Here is a 24,508-nt window from a genome sequence, read left to right on the forward strand (position 1 = left end):
TCAGTACAAGCAGCTTATCCAAATGCAGCCTAACCAGGGATTTGTGCTGTTTCATTCAAACAAGATTTATGCTTTTCACTGACAATTTTTATGCACATATATTCTCAGCGCAGAAGTTGAAGCAAATCAGTCAGCAACTTAGACAGATGTACATGTGCCATCCCATGTGCGAAAAAAAAAAAAAAAAAAAAAAACAGATCAGCTTAGAGACCATCAGCCATCAATCAAATAACTGAGTTAACATGGGCTTGTGGGACTGTTGAAAAGCATGATGGTGCAGCTAAACATTTTGTTCTGCATTCTGATGCCATAAATCACAGAGCGAAGTACAAATTTTCTGATTCTGCACTGTCTGAGATGCTGACACAATAGTGTAAAACCAAAACCTCGGTAGAAATACAGTGGCATTCAGCAGTTAGGGCAATGCAGTCTCTTTCGGTCAAGTGCATTGTGGGAATTATAGTCCCTATTCAATTGGATAGAAAACAGACTATTCAAGACTCTTAAAAAGTTTAATGGAGCCGTTAGACAAAAAGCTGCTGCATTTACTGTCTATTTGATGGTTTCTTTATTAGGTCTTTGTGGCTGGCGTGTATAAATCGAATCAGCTGTTTTGTTCTCAGATACAGTGAAGCCGTTTCTGTTTAACTCTCTGTAGCTTGTGTGGAAGATGTTGAACAAGAGGAGAGTCGAAATATTTACAAACACATCCTATAATGATCTCGTGAGGCCTTTTTCAGGGTAAAAAGAGCAAAAGAGCTCAAGAAAGAGAGAAAGAATAAGAGAATACGCATTGGCATGGAGCAGAGAAAATGACTAAATTCCTCAGTTCAAACCCACACGGTCTACTTTAAATCTGATATGAGATGGCGGTACTGATGCAAAATCCAAATCCCGAGTACAAAGAGGATGCTGGAAATACAGAAGAGTGAGAGAAGGGAGTAAAAACAGAGACAGACAACAGATGCCTGCAGAGTAAATATATTGTTTTCCTCCTCTGACAGTCGATGATGATTCTTTAATGGGGGAAGTCATTGTGGTCTGAAAGGAGAAACAATTTCCTCTAAATCTCACAAGGCAACAATAGCAGGCAGCGTAAGCGTTCTACAGCTGAAGCCATGTTGCTTTCCCCGCTGCCATTGTTGGTTACATGATCCCAGCGGTCTGCATTTTTTTTCTTTTAGACGTTATTATTGGGCCTTGTCCTCTTCCATGGCATTGATTATAAAATAACTGTGCACGGCCAACAGACTGTCCTCTAAAAACTTTCCATAAGCTTGAATAAAGATACAAAATAACAAAACGGATTTGTTTTATATACTGTATATATTTTTTCAATATTTTCTATCTATTAAAATATCACTATGTCTGAGAAATAAAAATATACATAGAGACATACAACTAAACATACATGCATAGTGCTGAAATGCATTTATATATTTAGATTTTTCTATTCAGGATTAGTACTTTTAGATTTGGATTATACATGTATATCATAATATAGTTTATGATACTACTTAGCTAGTTATTTTCTTCATATGTTTGGCCCACAGTAATATACACAATATTATTTAAACAAAAATAAATAATAACAAAAAAAAATATTACTAACTAAATAAACCAAGAATATATGTACAAATCCTAAATAAATACATTTACATTTATTTATTCAGAATGTATTTATTTAAATAATATATTTTAATACAGTGTTTCCCATTGTTTGGCCCAAAAATAACATATATTAAATCCATCCATCTCTTAACTTGCACCACAGGTGGAGTAAAATTATCTTAATGGTAATTATATAAAATCATGATATGGGAAGCTTATTTACGAAGCGCCCTTAATCATCATCGGATAGCTAACACAAAGAGAGAAAGAGAAGTCAAAAAAGAAAGAAACAGAAAGTCAGCATTTGAGTGCTTGAAACCTGATCGTGTGCAACACAGTTAATCTCATCTCTGTCACGCTGCTCAGTGTGACCCTATCTAAAGCAGACAGCGCTCTAGAGAGAGAGTAGCCCAAACATCAGACAGATCTCATTACACAGGGGCAACCCAGGAATCCAAGACTGTCACCCGATCCACCGCACACCTTTCAGCTCTCACACTCGGCGTCAAAACACTGCATGTCTGCAGGGGGGAAGAGGACGGGACGGTTTCTGCCGCTAGTTAGACAATTTACACAATGCTGATTTGATGCAACTGCATAATAAAAGTGGCTTGAGTGTAGCTGAATTGTGTTCCATATTAATTGGCACTGTGGGGGAAATTGCAAAGGGAAAAAATCTCTAAAAGCCTTCACAGAAGATAAGGGAGATATTGGGGCCAGTAAGGCTTCATTGATGCCTAGGGAGCGTATAGACAGCGACTGAGATGATGATGGAGCGTTCTCTGGGTTTACTCAGCCTGAGGGCCAGCTGTTTACTAGCTCTCCATGAGGGCGACAGAAAAACAAACTATGGGTCAGTGTCCAATTCTACACACACTACACCCCCCAACACACACACACAAACACAGCTCGTGGGTCTGGACCCCCTGCCAGACCAGCAGCTGCTTTGAGCCGAGCCAAACTTTGTGTGCCAAACACACCTGATCCAACAATACACTTTCACAAAAATACAAAGGTGTTATCATGTTTTTGGTGCAGTGATACTTTGCTTTCAGAAATGGAATCACTGTTATACCATGGTACACTTTAAAATTACTTTTCATGCTACAAATTTCATATTACAGCATATAGTAAAGTGCCCCATTATGCAATTTTTAAGGGTCCTAATATTGTTTTGGGAGTCTCCTACAATAAGTTTACATGAATGCAATTTAAAAAAATTATTTAGTTTACTCTAAATATGCATTTCCTACTATTTTTAAGCGATTCATTCGAAGCAGTTCTAAGATTCATTCTCTCAAAACCCCTCCTTTCTGTGAGCTTACTCTACTCTGATTGGTCAGATGGCCCAGTCTGTTGTGATTGGTCTACGGCTTACAGAATTTGTATTTTGAAAGGTCGATACAAAATATAAACATCTTTTATTTATCACACTTACAGGTTGTGATTCAGTGCAGCCAGCTCGTCCAAATAAACTAAAAACCGAGCCATCGTTCAAAAGCAAGTGTTTTGTGATTCCCACATTGAACTCCCAGAGATTATAGACAACAAATTAAAGATTTAGATTATACACAACAAAAAAAGAGTTGTACAGCTGTGGTACAATGGAATTTTAACACTTTGTTTTAACAAATTACTGACAATTTGTTTCGGCTGTTCAGAGTTGATTCTTTCTTATGGGAGACAATAACTTTATTTATCGTGCACTTTCAGCTTTACAACTTTGCAAAAAAAAGTACCATGGTATTAACATCTGACACCATCACTGTACAACTCTACTTTACTAAGAGTAAAAGGCCCATTTTTAAATCCACAGGACTCTGAGTACCAATCACAAGTATCATATCATCTGTTTATGCTTTGAATACAAACAGTCCATGCTCGACTGTGACCACATGGCTGCCCTTGTATGGCCTCTTGAGAAAGCACTGTGATGGGGTAGAGAACATACCCAAAACCGCCAAGCTTTGCACCGGGACATGACATTAACCTCACATGCCACTTCTTGTATTATAACCCACACTCACAATTCAAGCCACTTTTACAGTGAGGTTCAATATGTTACATAAGCAACCAGATATGAATAAGAAAATAAATTTATCAATAAGTAAGTAAATAAAACCGTGAGTCAATTATAAACAAAAAACAAATGTTTATTTACAAATATGATTAATTACAGTAATCATTAATAAAAATAGAAATAAAAAAAATCTTAATGTATACCATTTAATGTTAAGCTAGTTAGTTAAGTAATTATCAATAAAAAAACTTAAATAAATACATGTCCATTTATTTAAATTATTATTATTAATTACAGCTAATCTTAATAAAAATAGAAAAAATATAAATTTACATAACTTTAGTTAAACATAGGGCTGGACGATATGGCCAAAATTTATATCACAATATATTTCTCAATTTCGGTTTGATATGATATAATTCCGATATCGATCTTAACCTTAATGAAAACACATAAATGCTGTAAAAGTATTGCTGGTGATATATAATGCATGAATTTAATATTGTAGTGTGTTATTTTTTCTTTCTTACAACATGTAATAATGAACAACATGTACTGATGAATCATGTACAATCAGATGAGAAATGTGTATTAGGAAAGCAAACAATATGAATTCTCAAGTTTCCATGTTGACTTCAAGATCCTATGTGCCCTGAGTAAATAAAACAGAACTTCCTAAGTTGCAAAGCAAAGCATTATTAAGAAGTTTGCAGGCAAGTAAGCATTTTCTTTTTCTGCTAGTCTAAGTGACTGGAAGTGCATTTGGGATGCATGAACGAGGTGAGGCTGTCAGTTCACATTAGGCGCATGAAAGTGTGACGTCACAGCGAAGTCTGCCACGAGCCAGCCGGCTGAACAGGAGGATGGGGAGGGGGGTGTCTGCGCTCTATGCCAAGACGGGATGAAAGGTGGATGCGGAAAAGGGGTGAGGGCCCGGTAATGACTTAGTGAAGGAGACATTATTACCTGCCGTTTGAGACATTATCGCATGCTATTAGATAAGTATCAGGATTCATTAGAGATGATGGCGTCTGAATGCAGTCTCTTAGGTGATAAAGACAGAGAAAGAGGTGGACAGGCCAACAGAAGACAGGAAATTACCAATAACACTCTGATAGCAGCAAAAAAAGAAAAAAAAAGAAAAAAGAAAAAAAGAAACACCACAGAAAACTCTGAGAGAATGTATGTTTCATGTACAGGCGCTAAACCAAGTCTTAGTAACATGTTATTTCTTTCTATTTTCTTTTTTTGAAGGTGTTATTTAAAGTGACAGGTAAAGAAAAAGAGGAAAAATCCTTTCACAAGCACAAACAAAAAAAATCATTCAGGCTTTCAGTCAGAGAGCTAATAAAGCCAGCTCTTCAGAGAGGAAACAGCATTAACAAATCACAGCTTTTCCACTCAAGGGAAGCATGTCTCTTTATATTATTTGCAAATATTCATGCACATTCAAACATGTGTCATAATCGGTAATGCGACTGAATGTACAGTCAGAAGGAAGCAAAATTTCAGCAAAATTTTCCATTGTCAATTGCGTAACTCATACAGGAATCTCTTTCAAACCACACATACATGGTCAACTCTGCATGATCAACTTGAACCCGATGCGAAGTCTGCAAAGGAAACCTTTCATCCTCAAGCAAAATTTCTTATTGTGCAGCTCGAGCACACACACATACAAAAAACCCTCTCCAAATTGATGCAAAAACATACATAAAAAACAACTCTGTTTTTGTGTCACAAATGAGATTTAAATTGCATTTTCTCTGAACATTGATTTCAACTCCAATATTTTCCTAAGCTATTTTCCTAAAGCTATCAGATGGCTTCAGAAGAGCCACACAGACTAATTTTATTGTGTCTATTGTCCATTTTTGTTGCCATACACTTTCATTGTATGGTAAGTCAGAAGCCAGCACATTGTACATAACATCTTTATTTGGGTTTAGACAGACATGAGGTTGAGTAAATAATGACAGAATTTGTACTATCCCTTTAAAAACAGTTATTCCTAAATTAATTGCCCCATTTTTAACAACATAATGGGTGGTCAGACTACAACTAGGGCCCATGGCTCACAGCAGTGTTTGCTGTAGTGAAAGCCAAGCAGGTTTTAATTGGTTTAAAGTGCACTCCACCTCTCCAGACATGCACATGCAGGACAATTTGAGGTTTTCCCATCTCTAGGCTTAGCTTTTATCTAATTTCCCCTCCGCTCTAAGAGACTACACTAATGAATTGGGTAATCACAGATATCTGGCCCATTCAAATGCTTTGTAAAGTAAATCGATAAGGCCTGGCAACGGGCCAGTTGTCCACTTTGATGGACAGTACAAATCTATTTGTGGAACCACGGCCAAATAAATGCTTTTACTCTATCTCTCTTTCTCTCGATCACATTATCTATTCCTGTGCCCTCCCCATGTTCATGGCATCATACCCTTCCATGCTAAAAGTGGGATATAATTTTATGTAAGGAGCTTATGGGACTTTGTTTCATTTCTGCAGTAGTGGATCAATAAGACCAACACGATTGGCAGGAATTTCTATGAATTTCAAATGCTTTCCGCGCAGTGATTATGTGAGCTGGGCACTCTGGTTGAATATGGATATGCTGATGACTAGCCACACTATGCTAATGCTCACAGCCCTGCTAATATGAAATGGATGTTTCTGTGTCATTACAGAGGTTTTGCTTTTCTAAACGCTGGAACAAGGTCCCGCAGGGACATCTGTTAGCAATGAGTTCACTGCACAACTCTAATCTTTTGAATGCTTCAGTGGGAAGTCTTTGAGATGGAAGTGTAGATCTTCTCTTATGTGGTTTACCAGTTCTGATTATATTGTCAGACATTAGTGGAAACCGCCACCCAAATCTCTAGATCACACAATTACATTTAGACCTCAAGTGCTAGAGAGAAAGACTGGATTACAGTGACTTTGACGCTCTGTATTCAGTCAAACGAACACTGGAAAATCATGTAGTAAAAAACGGCAGGACTTGACAGATTACCAAAACGGATGTGCTGATCACTGCCCATTGTTAACCGCAGGACATGATGCTGTCAAATGCAATCAGATGCAATCTGTATTTGATGAAACGGCATTAGTTCCACTTCAGGAACTGGCTGTGATAATATCGCCAACAAAAACTCTTATTTTCAGTCCAATTTGCCACATTAACTCATACATTTACATTTTTTTATTCAAAGCAACTGGGAATCAAACTTAAGACCTTGGCGTTGAGTTTCTCCAGAAAAAACTGACAGATATTCTGTTTTGAAAGGGGTTGTGGGTAATAGTTTGAAAACCATTCAGGGATGCACACACACAAACAAAAAACCTTGAAAAGGCATAATCTAGGCACCATTGGCTAACTAATTGTCAGTATGTTATGATTTGGGGTGCATCAAGTCAAATCTATACTATTTAGGACATGAAGCATGTGAACTGGTATGCAAAGTCTAAAGTATTCTAAACATATTCTATATTCTACACACATTCCATCAAACTGTCCTCCTCTTACAGACGGTCTCAGGAAACAGAGCTTTTAATATGGACCATATCTTGATTTTAGTCAAGAGGGAAATATAACTGCAAGAACCGTGGATGCAGGTCTCTGGTGAGGACTGACACTAATCACAAGGTTAATTCACCAACCTCATGATGTTAAGACCAATTACGGCTGGCAGTCAACTGGGTAATGTACCTCTCTCCTGAAAAGTGATCTATATTAAATGAAGAGGTAAAAGTTTATAGTAAGGAGATTAATAAAGGCTAGGAAAAACAGATGCTGAGCAAGAGTGCAGAACATGGGATCCTGAGAGGGCACATTAGCATCAACTACCTAATCAACTCTCCTGATCTGAATGCAATCAGTCTGCAAAACAAGACAAAGGCTATGTTCAGAATAGCTTAGTTACATATAACTTCCATGAAAACACAAAATAAGGATTTTGCAGAATGTGGTGGTAAGTCTTTTCCTTGCAATTACCCTGAATGGCGACTGAAGCATTCAAGCTTAAAAAGGACACAAATGGATCATAAAAGTGGTCCATTCATTATTCACTAAAAGTTATTCTCCTCCATTGAGTAAAGTTCAACTAAAGAATGAAATGAGATTGATTCATGAACAAATCATTCAAACTGGTTTGGTGATCTGGATCAACTGGTTAATTGAAAAGATTTGATGAAAAAAAGAGAGAGAAATAAAGATTAATTTAAAAACTGGACATATCCACTTCTATTACAAACACATCAGTCAAGATTTTCAGCAAATGTGGGGCAGTCGTGGCCAAATGGTTAAAAAGTCAGAATTGTAACCTGCAGGTTGCAGGTTCGAATCTCAGGTGCAGAAGGAATTGTAGGTTGCGTAGGGAATGTACAGTGCTCTCTTCCAACCTCAATACAATGATTGAGGTGAGACCCTTGAGCAAGGCACCAAACCCCCAACTGCCCCAATATGCCTGCCCACTGCTCCGGGTGTGTGTTCACGGTGTGTGTTGAATGGTTTAAGTGCAGATCACAAATTCCAAGTATGGGTCGCCACACGTCACATCACTTTAAATAACATCTTCAGTTTCTATCGGTTTCTCATACAAAACTTTAAAATGACTACTTTTAGCATACTTTTATGTCCTTTTCTCAGCTTAGAAGCCTTCATTTATTGTAATTCAATGGAAAAAGCTACCGGTACAATTCTTTAAAATTCTCCATTTAAGTTCCATGGACAAAAGACATTTATAAGGGTTTTTATAGAACATGAGGCTGAGCAGATGATGACGGCATTTAATTTTTAAGAAAAATATTACTTTAGGAGAGTTTCCATGCCTTTTTAACAACACAAAGTACAAAAAACAAGGTTTGAAAATAAAGTGGCAAAAAGAGAATGGAAAAACAAAGAACATACTGACTACAAAAGAGCGATAACTCACAGAAAAAAAAAAAACTGAATCTCATGAAAGAAAAAAGAGCGAGGGAGAGAAACGAAAGACAGCTAGGAAGAAAATGAGAGTGAACGAGAGAGTGCAAGTAAGTGTGTGTGTGTCAGTAATGAGATCACTGCAGGGTGGGCTGTCTAATGATAATGTAATGGACTAGCTAGAAAGACAGACAGTGTGAGAGAGACAAAAATACAGAGAAAGAGAGACAACGAAGCGAAAGGAAGACAGCTGGCCAGTACTCAGCTCTCACACACATAAGGCTCGGACACATGACTGTACGCAGACAGAAGGCCGACTGAAGGCCGTGCCAAGAAGATAAGTGGAAGAGGTCTGGGGGCAGAAGTGTATATGTGTGTGTGTGTGCGTGTGTGTGTGTATGTGTTTGATTAGTATAAGGAACAGCAGGGTCCCTCTATCTCTCAGCCTTTGGCTCTTTAGCCATGCTTCAGTCCTGAGCCAGCCCAGGAACGCTTGAGATCCCTCCTAAAAAACCGTAAGGCTTGGTCTGAATAGCAGAATGAAGTCACTTGCTGTTTTAGTTGAATGGGTCAACCTGGGATCAAGGCACCAAAAATGGGTCTAAAGTAGTGGTCGACTGATCTATGTTTTTTGACATCCGATGCTGATATCTTGGAAAGCAGGGGTGCGATAGCCGATATAAAGCCAATATAATTTATTACATTATTATTATTATTAATATTTAAGACATTTTAAATCATTTGACAATAGATTAAAAAACAAATGTGTCAAAGAAACATACTTAACGTCTGTAGTCATGAAGTCATTTGAAAAACTGGTGCTGGCCCACCTGAAAGATATCACTGGACCCTTGCTAGATCCTCTTCAGTTTGCCTACAGAGCAAACAGGTCTGTGGGCGATGCAGTAAACATCGGACTGCATTATGTTCTGCAACACCTAGACAGACCGGGGACCTATGTGAGGATCCTGTTTGTGGACTTCAGCTCTGCCTTCAACACGATCATCCCAAACCTCCTCTTGCCCAAACTAACTCAGCTCTCCGTGCCCACCTCCGTCTGTCAGTGGATCAACAGCTTCCTGACAGACAGGCAGCAGCTAGTGAGACTAGGAAAATACACATCCAGCACCCGTACAATCAGCACCGGAGCTCCCCAGGGCTGTGTTCTCTCCCCACTGCTCTTCTCCCTGTACACTAACGATTGCACATCTAAGGACCCCTCTGTCAAGCTCCTGAAGTTTGCAGATGACACCACACTCATCGGCCTCATTCAGGACGGTGACGAGTCTGCTTACAGACAGGAGGTTAAAGAGCTGGCTGTCTGGTGCACTCTCAACAACCTGGAGCTTAACACGCTCAAAACAGTGGAGATGATCGTGGACTTCAGGAGAAACCCCCCTGCACTCCCCCCACTCACCATCATGAACAGCACTGTGACTGCAGTGGAGTCATTCAGGTTCCTGGGCACCACTATCTCTCAGGACCTGAAGTGGGACATTCACATTGACTCCATTGTGAAAAAGGCCCAGCAGAGGTTGTACTTCCTTCGCCAGCTGAGGAAGTTTATCCTGCCACAGGATCTGCTGAAACAGTTCTACTCCACCATCATCGAATCCATCCTCTGCACTTCAGTAACTGTCTGGTTCAGCTCAGCTTCTAAATCTGACCTCAGAAGACTACAGAGGGTAGTCCGGACTGCTGAGCGAATTATCGGTACAACCCTCCCTTCTATTCAAGAACTGTACTTATCCAGAGTGAGCAAAAGGGCTGTTAAAATCACTCTGGACCCCTCACATCCAGCACACTCCCTCTTTGAACTGTTGCCATCTGGTCGACGCTACAGAGCACTGAGCACCAGAACGACCAGACACAGGAACAGTTTCTTCCCTCAGGCAATCCATCTTATGAACAGCTGATAATAACTGTGGGACACACTACACTATTTATATTTATATACACTACAGTTTTTATCCAACACACATACTTAGCGTACACTTAAATCTTTTGCACATAATATACATGTACATACATGGAACACAATACACTACTTATATTTATATTTATATACACATACACTTATTTATCCAACACACATACTTAGCGTACAGTTAAAACTTTTCCACATAATATACATGTAAATACATAAATGCTCATTTTAATATACCTGCCATACATTGTCAATTTGTATATTGTCAATCCTTACCCACCTATTTGTATTTTTTTGTATTTTTTATTCCTTATTGTGTTTTTTGTTCTGTCGCTGTTATGTTGCACTGCGGAGCTCTGTCACGAAAACAAATTCCTCGTATGTGTGAACATACCTGGCAATAAAGCTCATTCTGATTCTGATTCTGATTCTTATACTTTAGATGACAGTATTTTTCACAAGTACATAAATATTGAATAAAAATAGAATTAATAAGAAAGTAAACACTGTAACCAACAAGGCACTCAGTATTCTGGAAAATTTGTGTGCATTAGGAATCATATTTTTCAAATAAAGCCCTCATTTTACATACAGCACACAATGAAAATGACATGAATAAATGACATAAAGTGCACTATAAATTGAAATCACCAGTTTAAAATTTTAAGCATTCAATTCACACGGACCGACTGTCATGCAGAGAACACGTGATCATGCTGGATGCATATTTGCTTAATGCTGACGGCAAAAAAGAAAGTATTACAACGTTTGCCTTTCTATTACTAATAGGCCTAATATAAAAGCAATCGTTATAATACTTTCTGTATACATTAATTCCTTTGTTTAACCGTTCTGATTATTAGAAAGACTTAAATTCGTATCAGACAGAACTGTTAACGACATCGACGAAAAAGAGAGTGAGTGTGAGCACTGTGTGTGCCGTCAAAATAAAAGTCCTGCCACGAACACATCGGCCAAGCAGACGAACTTATAACGATATATCATTCGACCACTAGTCTAAAGAAGGTCAAAAAGCACTGCTAACCAAACTCACATACAGTATATCAAACATCACTATTATGATTTGAGACTATAAATCCCTGTTTGACAGGAATTTTAACATTATGATACTACTGCAATATTTGAAACACCAACCTTGGCTGCCTATAAAGGGGTTTCATCAACTTGAAGAACTGGGCTCTTCCTTGTCTAATCCAAGAACAAGCTCCCATTGGAAAATCAGAGCAAGTCAATCTTCAATATGTACTCTCACAGCTCCTAATTTCAACAGCCAATCAGAGTCTCCCACTATTGGTAGGAGGCAAATTGAAGTTGAATTGCCCAGTGTACAGTAACATGATTAGGAAGATTGCTCGCAATCTCGCTGAGAGCCAGCAAGGTGGCACTGAGGGTGCAATACCATCTGCAATCACAGCAGACAATAATGATTACTGTAATCACCTGATCACGCTATCAGGAAGCATCTGCTGGTAAAACTGCTTTTACGACTACAAAATGTCTGAAAATAGTACACTTGTTCTCAGACCATACATGTTAAAAATTTTATGTAACAGCCACTTTTCACAAACAGGCTGCAGAACAGAGTCTTGATATATGATATATACACATATATAAATAAAATAATATATACACAAACAAATTATAAAACTATTTTCATAATAGTTCACAGAAGACTGATGCTAATTCAACATGAAATTAAAGGAGGAGGGAGAAATTGTTATGATGATTGAAACGCATGTTCTATTGTTTTGCTAATTTGTGTTCAATATAATTGAAGCTTCCTTACAACACTGAAACCAAGAGGAACATTTAAACAAATGCATCTCCCGGCTATTTGTATATGGCAGTAGATACTGTATTGTAATCAATGGCCTTTTTTATCTAAAATACTCTGGAACCAGAACATCAAGGATAATATCAGACCACACTAAATATGGAATTAAAACAAGAAAAAGCTTGGCTTTTACAAAAAGCACTCAATTTAAGTAATTATGAAACTGCAGGAGAAAAGTATAACCTCAGCAAGCAACACTGCAGATACACCAATTTGTGTTGCTGCACATCAGCATAATTTGTTGTAGTGTTGCAGTATGTCGAGAAACTTCCACCAGTATAAAAACCGATGTGCCGGATGCTCCCTTCACCTTAAAAAAAAAAATTTAATTAATTAACACATAACTGCTGGGCAAGTTTTGCTTAGCGGGGCAAACTCTAGTAAGGGTTTTTGCCGCTGACAACCTGTTTCTAAATGACTCATTATGTTTCTGCTAAAGTAAAAAATTATCTCTGCCAATCTCTCTAAGAAAAGAGCAGTACAAACATCTGGAGAGAGAGGAAACTGATTTTTATGATTTTTGTGGCTTTTAGTCCATGTGTGTTGAGATACATTCGCATTGGCGAAATTTCAGAAAAATGTTGTGGGAAAACAGGTTCATTTTCAATAGTGTAGAGATGTATGAAACGCAGTTCACACAGAAGTCACTTTCAAACCAAGCAGCTTTCTGTTGGTCAGTGTGAAGAAATCGGTAGGACCAACCTGAACCCGACTTGACTGGTTGTCGCCTGAGAAATATCACAGAACAACAGTTTTGAGAAATCTATATGCTAGTGTCCTCCAAATATTATAGTTAAACAGATATGCACAATTCAAAGCAAATAAGTCATGCTTCCCGGCTGTGATGTGCAATGAAAGATTTTAGCTCTAAAAAAATTTACTATGTCAGCACAGAAAAGAAAACTGTGCCAAGCCATTTCATGGGATCTTTAAAAATGCATACCATTACATTTCAGTGAGCATATGTGCTGGTTTTGTTTGTATTCTCATGAGACAGACATGCTGAAGAACATGTTACATTTCCAACTCTCTTTCCTGCTGTGCAACCGAGACAATAAAGCACGTCTTCAGCCACGGCTCATTACAGACCAAATCTAAAGGACGACATTGTGGAATCAGGAGGCTACAGACTGGGAAAGCTAAACATGCTAAAGCCACCGCCTGGATGTTTCCCAGCTCATCAAAGACTTTAGCAACTAGCACATCAAACACCATCTTAGACCACAAGGGATGCTCGGAACAAAGTAAGGGTGTTTCTGAGAGAGCAGCGATGGAGGTTGAGCTAACTAGCGGACACAGCTGTGTGTCAGTCCACTAAACTGCTGTTCCTTTCATGTGCCGCCTTCAGCTGCAGATCACCGCTGCGTCCCTGCTCCAGTCCTCAACACATCCACCATGTCGGCAATGATGTCAGTGTCGAGGAGAGTGGGATGGGTGCCCAGAAACTCACTTAACCAGTTCAATGAGACATTTGTCCAATTATGGCCTTAAATGCCTGCCAGAACGAAGCCACCTGAAAAGTAGGGCTGCGACAACTAATCGATAAAATAGATTATTATCGATAATGAAAATTTTCAGGTCTGCCCACAGTGCACGTACAACTGCAGCTGGTCACATCAAAGTATAGCACTGATTAACGCATTTCTATGGACTAAATGCAGCTACAAATATTGGAGGAAGCAGGCGGAACACAAAGAGGTGAGGGAGACAATATTCAGCGCAAAAACATTCATTCGTTGTTTATCTATTTTAAAGTATCAGTAACTTGTGGATGGATAAAAACACGTTTTAAAGCAGCTTCCCCAACACTACATAATGCAGGCATAGAATAGTTTCCCTTTGTTTTGTTTTTTACATTAGTGGAATTAGCATGTAGGTCATGAAAACTACTGTCTAATGGGTGTGCGTATAATTAGCCCAGGTGCTCTTTTCAAATGACTTTTATTTATTTTTTTAGTAAACCTGAGTCACACCATTTCCTGCAGTCTCCCAGTTCACGATGCCTGCGCTCTGATTGGATTCATGTAGTACAGATTGTGTGACCATCTCAAATCAGCACTAATCTCCCAGTGGGATAACTTTAAAGATCTAATTTTAGCATGTGGTCTTTTCCTCTTTAGCAATATCAAAGAGAAAAGCAACCCTCTGGGGTTGATCGCTCCTAACGTATTCCCCCTCCTCTCAGGAAACCCACTCTCTCCCCTGAGATTTGCACTTAAAACACAAAATAAACTTAACTTCATGCCCTATAATTAATCTGATGCAATACTGCTAGCAGAGGCTGATATTTTCAATGGCAAATACGGCTGATCTTGTTCTGCTTACAAAAAAGACAATTTTAATATAAATGTTAAGTAATGGTAGAAGTGCATGTTTTCTCTCTGAATATAAGTTCACACGCTTACTAAAATCAAATGCTATCCTGACCTCTAGAAAAAATGGCTGAATGGGACGTTGAATGCCACTGATTTGCATTCTGCTGTCCTTGCCACCCTTATCTGCCAAAATCCTGCTGAGGTGAACGGTATCGCTGCTCTGCCACCCATCAGCTCAGAGGGCACTGCCATCAGGGTAAGGTCAAGAGCCTATAACACACAAAACGCTCCTATATTTTCTGAGAGTAAAAAAGAACACCACCATAATATAGCCGTGACTACATCATAAAATGAAATGAAATAATGATAAAATAATGTATTACCATAATGCATGTCCAGCTTAAATAAAATAAAAATGAAAAATACTAGATGATACAACAGCCTAGCAATAGTATCATATATGAATAATTTTCATATTCATATCAATGGACATTTAAAAAATTAAATATGAATAAAATATTGTATATCTCCAAAAAATAAAATGGAAAAATAAATAAATAAAAGCAAATACATGTATATATATGTATGTTTTTTTTTTCTTTTTTCAATAATATCATATGGTAATGCCATTTTTTGTAGAAATTTGGTTTCCAATTACGCCGACCCCTTTAAAGCCCATATTTAAAAAAACCCAAAAAAAACAAATGTGTTATCTTTTTCTACTTTACATTATAACATTTTAATGCTCAATTTCACTTCAAGCATGTAAGAGTTTTTAGTATGCTTTAGTATGAATGTAAATCAGTATAAATTTACAATACTGACCATCATACTTTTTCATGCATCAGTCATTACATTTAAATAATCATTGTTTTCTGTACTGACCAAAGTGATTATGGAGTTTTCAGAATCTTGCGTGCTATTAATCAATCTCAGAGCCCAGTGGATGGCTGTTAATGTTGCTTATATTCAACAAGCTCCAATATTTCATTCACCCTAAAACAGCTACAGAAAAGGAGTGTGACTCCTTGTTGGAATGACTAATGTTGGAACTGTTTAACCTACAGCAGCCTGGTGGAATGTGGACAATAGCACCCTGGGTCTGCTTTCATTAATTCATTCAAAGGGCTTTTCAGCAACTTGTGTGTCCAGCTACAAGAGCCAATGCTGCAAGAGTCATCTGTATCTGCTTTACCAGGATATACATACAGTATAAAGAGAGAGAGAACCAGCATGGAACTTCTGCTTGGAGCGAGGGAGGGTACGGCAGGGAACTGTGTCGATTGAATGGGGAATTGGTGTATGTGTGTGAGAGCGAGCAAGAGGGAGGGAGAGAAAAAGAGAAAGTGGCAACAGAGAGTGGTGGGTTTGCTCTTTGGGAAAGGAGCCAATCCAATTACAGGGAGCAGTACAAGCCTGGTTTCTTTAGCTGAGCTAAATTTCACATTTCATCAGTCTCTTCCCTTCTTTCAATGCTGCTGTGCTACACTTTCTCCCTCTTTCTCTCGTTCCCTCCACCTCTTCTTGCAGGTAGAATACATAAAAAAATCTGGTTAAAAATAATATTTTTTTTTCCACACTATTTTTTATACTAAATGATAAAATTATATTTTTAAAATAAAAAAGGTGTTTTTAAATGTGTTATATTTAAATATATTGCTTATTTATTATATATTATTAAATATTTAAACATTTTATATGCAACAGTATAATACATAGTAATTAAAAGTTAACTACATTAGATTCATATTTACCTACATATGTATTTGAATGACATTTAATATGCAAAAAATGCCAGAAGGAGCAAATCATTGAATGAGTGGTTTGTTTGATTAAATGGACAGTTGATTCATTGAAATGAATGGAACTATCAAGCTCCAGTGCCAGTTTTGCTTCTGAAATCAGTGAAAACATCTTTTCAAACATTTTAAAACAAAACTGCATCGTCCTTAGGAAACTTTGTGGCCAAATAAAAATCACTGCAATATCCATGATGTTGTTTAATTTTATATCACCAACAAACTCATAGAGAACATATGGTGAACGTTTAATAAATATCCAAATGATCCTCCAGCCCCAGCTGAAACACAAAAGCCAGATACGCAGAGTTGCACAGCAGGGAAAAGGCTCATGGACACAAAACAAAGTATTTCACAAATCCCAGCATTCTGAGCTCTCAAGGCTTGTCTGTGTATTCTCCAAGAGACACACTTTTTGGGCCTGTGATAGCTCCCTAACCTTTCCAAAACACACAAGCTCTCATAAGGCCGTCACATCCTCTTCCTCGACACTGTTACGCCTTATGCAGATGTGACTGAATTCTCAGGGTTTGCAGAGACTATCACAAGACACTCAATTCCACCATTTCTGTATGTTTCATTCTCCCTTCTATCCACTAGGGCGGCGATATGAGAATCCCAGCAAGCTTGAGGCTAGAAAAACATGCCACGGCAGCACTTCTAAGAGCAGAGCGCTGTTGGGCTAATTTAATTTCACCAACCGCGAGGAGAAAAAAATAACATTAATTAATAAGCCACTAAAACGAGGATTACAGGGAGCGAATGCCTCCGATGCCACTTCCTGATTGCGGTGCTGATTCAATTAAATGAATTAATCAAGGCACAAAACACAATTTGGACTCTGCAGTGCTACCGGCATGAAACAAACACTCGGTTTGACACTTTGACATTGTCCGTTCTCCCTTGCGTCTGGGAAGGCAGCTGTTATTTGTGTGTGTTTGTAGGGGGGCAGGTGGGAACGAGGGACAAAACCAATGTTTGTAGAGCAGGTCTCTCTCTGTCTTCATCTCTTTGGTGTCTCCTGCAGCTGCTGTGGGGTGAGGACATGCCTGTTTCTGCTCGTCTAACAGGGCCTGGACTGTCACTCAATGCTCTCGTGCCCCAAAGGGAGTCCCAAAAGCAGCTGACGGACCCCTTGTCATTTTCATAATTGCCTATTGCAAGTAGTCTTGTCTTGCTACTAACCACAGCAGTTCCATTAGCCACATGCTAACATGTCAACACTTAATGAACTTCAACAAAGGGCAAACATTTTGAACCACACAAACAGATCTGCAGAGTCAACATGAAATCAAAATAGAGGCTTTCTTATTGCTTACTCAAAACACTTATTGGATTAATCAAGCACATTTAAATTCATGTTTATGTCAGTATTGTTACTGTTAACCAAAATATTTTGCAAATCCGTATCAGTAATTAAAAAAAAGCTGAATTATTATTATTATTATTATTATTATTATTATTATTATATAGAAGTGAAGTATTGCTTTGGCAAAAAATTTAAAAATAATAAAATAAAATAAAAGTTTAATTACTAAAATTTCTAAAACTTAAGCTGAAATAAATATAAAGATTTTAAGAAATATAAAAAATGTTAAAAAGTCAAAACTTACAAGTACTGAAACTAAAATTAAAATGTAAATATAAAAAATATATAAAGATAATTCAAAATATGAATAAATACTATAATAATATAAATAATACCAAATACCAATCCTAATAATCCTAAATCAAAAAGGCCAAACTGTCTCTGGTTCAGAAACTATTTTTCTTTTTGGCTGACGACATCTAGAGCAAATGAAAATGTGTCCCATTAGCTAAAAAGATATTTAGTTATTGTTCTAGGCTTATGTTTTAATGTAGTAGGTAACACATTATTTCTAAAATCGTGTCAATAGTTAGTGCAGTAATTTATGCCTACGTTTTTAGATAAATGAAGATCAATTTAAGATAGATCAAATTAAGTCCCACGATACATATGTTTATTGTTAAATATAGCAAATCTAATGGGTAGTGAAAGGCCTTTCATGTTGACTTAAGCGATAGAAGTAGAGTGATGGTTTTTTGTCTACTGCTACCATAACCAACCAAAAAGGTGCATTTAACACCACATTTTCACATTTTATGCCCTTTATATGAAAGCGATTATAATTATGCATATGAAACCCTAACAGTGTCTGGCTCTTCTGTCTAACATCCTTTCCATGGGTTTGGCTGAGAAGACATTCTATTAAAATTAATAGACTAGGGAGGCAGACAGGAACCCCTGAGGTCGCTTTAAGCTGCCCATTATGGTCAGGAAAGTGAACAGAACCAGAAGAATCCTACAAAAAAAGTATGAAATATTTATTCAAAAAGTTTCTGGTTCCCTCTTTTCCATCTCTACTTTTAAATGAGGCCAGTAGAGCAGTTCAGAGCAGTGCTCCAGAAGACACCAATACTAACTAACATGACACACTGTTTGCGATCAAAAATGTTTGCCTATACATGAGGTGAGAGGTCTACAACTTCTCCATTTAACTCAAACATGTCTAACTCCGTACACATCTCAGATTCTCAGCTCAACGTTCTGCGACAAGACTCACCTTTTTCAGTCGTCCACTCTTGGTGCCAACAAAAGCCACACAGTAGCCATTATAGATGTAGGAGGTCACCGAGGTCATGCGATCACGGCTTTCCGTATAAAGTGTGTGTCCAGTCACCAGCTGAGAGCCACCAAGGGGCTGGTTGATGTCCAAACCGCAGAAGGAGTCATCAATAGGGACGGGCTACAGGAGGAGAAAGGTCAAACGAGAGTCAGCAGTTTGCTTTTAATCTAAAAGTCAAGGTCAGTTCGGTTGTTTACACAGATATCAGTTAGAGGGTGAAAAGGCTGCACTGATTTTAATACAGGAAGAACTTTGTAAGCAAATCACATTAACCGATCCAATGTCAGATGGTTGTTTTGATGTCAAGTGAGGGTAAAGAATGGATCAGGGAACACTAAAGGTTAATTTGCACCCTTTGTAGTGCAAATAAATAAATAACATCAAAAACTGTTAAGACAAAATTATGGATTTTTACAACCGCTCTCACAAAAATACTGTCTGACTAACTTTTATTATTATTTATATTTTGTACTGTCTACATACTGTCTACCAAAAAAAATTATTAAAAGTTACAGTAGCATTGCAAAATATTTCTATATTTTTTTTGGACTTTATATTCATCAAAGAATCTTAAAAAAATATCATGGTGTTCACAAAAAGATTAAGCAGCACAACTTTGATAATAAACATCCAAATATCTTTCATGGGCAGCAAATCAGCAAACACCAGAATGATTTCAGAAGGATCATATGACACAAGAGACTGGAGTAATGGCTGCTGAAATTTCAGCTTGCATTAAAAGAATACAGTAAATTACATTCTAAAATGTATTTTTAATTGTTTTTCATTGAAACTGTAAAAACTGTTTGTTACTGTAAATCTTGGTGAGCATAAGAGACTTCTTTAATAAATATTTAAAAAATCCTACGGACCCTATACTTTTCTTTTCAGTGAGTGTGACTTGTTCAGTTTCTGAGGGGAGACTGTGTCAGGACAATTGAGTGTGGTTTCCCCAATCAGATGCTTGGTTTTCTGAGCAGCTGGGCAGACATGTTCCCGCTCTGCTCTGGTGAGTCCTGCCAGGCTCCCTGACTGCCTCATTACCCTGTGCTATAAGAATAGTGTAGCTTACCCCGGCTGGGGACGAAAGCACATTCACACACACTTACACACCACACCAGCCGAAAACAACACCTATAAAAATGAGACCAGGGAAAAAACCACAGTACACAAAAGTACACAGTCTCTAATTCTGATCTAAATTAGCTAGTCAAGGACAAGGTGTTTCTATTAGTTTGGACACCTCTATGTTGCAAATCTTTTTTTTTTATTTTTATAAAATGTATAAAATAAGATTCTTTATTTATTTAATTTGATTTGACAAATGCAATTTTCAATACAGAAGCCTGCTAAACAGCATTAAAGATGTGGTGGAAATGACTCTTGGAAATGACTTTCAGAAAATGTACAGAATCATCTGGTTCTCCATGTTTATCCACTTTTGGACACTGTTAGTAGACAAACTAGTCAGAGTGTGAAATGTGTGTCCACAGGGCCAAAATAAACCATATTTTTCCCTCGCTCGCCTTCTATTGATCTCCCATGCATCTCCACCTCTCTCGCAGACACACACATACACACCACAAGAGATTGAAGCTTATAATCATCTACAATCAAATGGGAGGGTCTATGGTAAATTTTTCATGTCACATGCATGCATGGGTTACTATCATTTCCCATTTGAGTTTGGGTGGCGAGTTACAACACTCAGTGGCGTTCAGATTCAGGTCATCGGAGTTTGTGACTGACACTCGCCTCAAAGTGCCATGTAGAGTAAGAGAGATGGATACTGTACGCTCGGTCATGATGCTGAACGCAGCACTGCTTGTCCCCAACTCTCTACAGCCCTTTATTATCAGCCTGCTCGGCTACAGACTCACAATATAAAATCTTTACTGCTTCCCAGCCCTTCACAAACTGGGGGACAGCAATAAAGCAGGGATGTAAATGCCTCATACTCTGCAGATCCCATTACAGCCCTTCTTCGTCATGGTTTTCTTTTATTTTTCAATCCAAAAATAACTGCCTTAGAGATTTTCAAATCTGTTCCTCAAAAACAGTTGGCCCTTTTGACTAAAATATGATTTATTATATAGTGTTTGTACTTTCAATTATTATTATTTAAAATAATCTTATCGGTAAACGGTTAATAATCGGTTAAGGAGTGTCGGTTAGGAAAAATAACCAAAATTAACATCCCTAGTCAATACCGTCACAGTGCAAAGAATATATAATAATACTTACTGTATAATAAGTAACGCTGTATATGCGTCCGAAAGTCGGACTCCAAATTTCATTCTAAGAATTATTTTGAGGTAAATATAGCAAATGAAAACTGTTCAGCTTCCGGGAAATTTGAGAAGCTCCGCTAGGCTATTTTAGTTCCCCTCACTGCACAACAAATCCTTTCAATTAACTGTATTTAGAAAAGAACAAGAATTACAAATATAATAAGCTATAGCAATATTAACGACAAACCAAAACGAAACTGAAACCAACGTTGGGTCTCTCATTCGACACAAAATCAAATGTTTCCGTATTCGCGATGTATTTGAATACCAAACTATTATAAAAATAGCCTAGCTATGTTTACAGTGTTTATTATAGCCTAATGTTTGTAAACATTTTGTGCCTGCATTATATTCTTTATTATATTGCATTATATTCTATTCGTCTATTTTTGAATGAAATCATCTTTTTTTTCTCTAAAAAACTTGTTTTTTTTCTTCATATATATATATATATATATATATATATATATATATATACATATATATATATATATATATATATATATTTATATATACACATAGCGTATTTTAACCATGCAGCAAAATTTTTTTAATATTTAGATAATTTACTGAAAATAAATAAATGACTTTTTAAACCGTTTAACTGATTATTAATCGGTCAAATTTAGCTGATACAGTTATCTCAGACATTTCCAAATGTCGAAATTGGGTTGTGCATCTATCTGTGCATGATGGTGTCCAATGCCTCCAGCGAGCGAAGCTTCTCAAAGTTGGGAATAATCAAAAGAGGGCTGCAGTCCTCAGTTGGGCAGGAAAGGCTAAGCATGCTGGAGCTTGAGTGTCGAATGCACATCCACCAACGCAGAGAAAAAATAGGCCCTTTTGCACTGCGTCATCAGGCCCAATTTGGTATTAATCCGGCCCCGAAGGCGGTGCATTGCTATTGAGACTTGCCTATGATGAGTTCACAGCTGAACGGACATTTCACTCGTTGGATTCAGCGTCACATTTGCATATGCCGTACTGCTGGAATTCGTGATTGGTTGAAAGTAAATTTCAAATATTAAATGGAACGATAATATAACGTTATTAACCGGTTAATGGTCATTTAAAATTTTCGATTCTGTTCGTAACTATAAAATTTGATTTAGTTTCTGTTTCTGTTCCTGTCAAAATTTTGTTCGTTTCCAGTTTTCGTTTTCGTTCCTTGAACCGGTTCAGAGCCCTGTGTAAAAGTGTAAACAAGAAGTCAGTTGCTAGTCACTGGCAGGTTCAACAATGAGCATGATGGCGAGGAAAAGCAAGGACATCTTTGTGTGGACAGATGATCAGGTGGAATTGTTACTCAAAGTAACTAATGATTACAAGGCAGCCAAAAATGTCTATTGCGAGTCATGCCAAAAGAAATACAGCCACATACTTGACAGAGGCATGATACAGTTACACGGCCATCAAAGATATGCAACCATGCCATCATTTTCAAAATTCTCTGTTTTCGTCCATTTACACTGAAACACAACCCCAAAGTTTTCAAACTAAAACGGGGTCAGCAGCGTTTTCAAAAGTCTGTTTTCGAACATGGAAAACGCAAAGTAGTGTAAACGATAGGCTTAACCATAGCAAAGGTTATGCGTTTTAAAACGAAAACACACTAGTGTTAACAGGGCCTGAGTGTGAGCTTTTTAACCTTCAGTGCCAAGCGTCAAACCTATCCAAAGTGCCTGATTAGATATTCACATGGTACCGCTTATGCTCATCACCAAAACCTATTTCCTATGACTGCTGTTTCAAGTAGGGGGTTATTGTCCCATACACACAAATCTGGACAAGGGTCGCCACTTTGGAAGCCACCTGATCAACAGAATGTCCTCCTTAGATCAGTGCTCAAACTAGCACTGCGATAGGCTTGATCAGGCAGCCTGATGAATCGTAACACCGGCTGAATGACTGAATAGCATCAAAGGGCTGCATGTGAAGCAGTGAGCAGGTTGGGCAGGCAGGAAGACAGTTGCAAGCTGGGCACTTTGATAAATTTTTCATTCAGCCTTCTTGGCATATGACTTCTCTTCCTATCACCCTGTGTGTCTCTAAGTTCCACTTTCTCTGTGATTCAGCAGAGCCACTGGAGCTGAAGGAACTAGACCTAAGTCTGTGCTAGGGCCATGTTTCCAGTAATCAAAAATAGCCTGAAATATCTGACAGGAAATTAAACAAAAACATCACGGTAGGGGATTTCTAACAGTATTTTGTTTAGGTAAAACAAGCTCTAATAGCAAATGAAAATGTCTAAAGAGGGTTATTTTACTGTAAAAATATTTTCATACTCCTACTGGTCATGAAAAGGGAGTTTTAAAAAAGCTTGGTGGCAGCAAGAGGATGGAGAGTCGTGAGGTGCTTGTTTTTTTTGTGTGGGCTCACAGACTTCGCTATGCTAATCGTTAAAGATCTACCTGCATAATGATATAGATTTATTGAATGGCATTGACTGAGGAGTGTTTACAGAACATATATCTTCATATTTTAATATCTCAGACCTCCTCCTTAGTCAATCCTGACATTTGTCTAGTACCAGAATGGAAGATGCAGGAGGTTTCTAGTGCATTGTTTTTAATGAGGCCTAAAAAAACATGGAGTAGGGCAGGCTGACATCATAAGCCACTGACGGCCCATCTGGGGTCAGACAGGGGATCCTCTAGGGTCCTTAATGGGGACAGAGTGGAGTCTGCTACTATGAAGACCACACTGCTCAGACACTCAATAATGTTTTCATCAGAGTGACAATCACCTCTGACATCATGCTAATGACGAATTTACTGAAGCTAATAAAGGATGCCCTGGAGGAAACCAAATAGCAATAGTTTGTCATTAAGGCTCTCTCTTAAATTTCACGCAAACAGATGCAAAACAATCAATGACGAAAGTTGGGTATCGAGATCCGGTTCCATTTTAGAACCATTTCAATTTCTCTATCTGAAATTTGTTCAGCTGTATTTATTTATTTTTTATTATATTATTATTTTTTTATTATTGGATTTGAAACTAGGAATCGATAAGAATCAGAATTGATACATTTCAAATGATACCTAACCATACTGACAGCCATAAAACAAATCACACATTCATATTTATATTTATTTATATATTTACAGATGGATAAAGA

The 24,508-nt window shown here is 37.7% G+C and overlaps 1 protein-coding gene across 2 annotated transcripts in view; it reads right to left on the reverse strand.

Moving 5' to 3' along the window:
• LOC132129438 (plexin-A2-like) overlaps positions 1 to 24,508 on the reverse strand; it is a 193,320-nt gene that overhangs the window by 139,458 nt on the left and 29,354 nt on the right. For both annotated transcript variants that reach the window (XM_059541037.1, XM_059541038.1), the window contains exon 3: positions 19,034 to 19,216. In XM_059541037.1, coding sequence (XP_059397020.1) covers positions 19,034 to 19,216 — 183 coding nt within the window. The remainder of the gene's footprint in view (positions 1 to 19,033; positions 19,217 to 24,508) is intronic.

The sequence above is a fragment of the Carassius carassius genome, chromosome 46 (genome assembly GCF_963082965.1).
Source record: "Carassius carassius chromosome 46, fCarCar2.1, whole genome shotgun sequence".
Taxonomy (NCBI): Eukaryota; Metazoa; Chordata; class Actinopteri; order Cypriniformes; family Cyprinidae; genus Carassius; species Carassius carassius.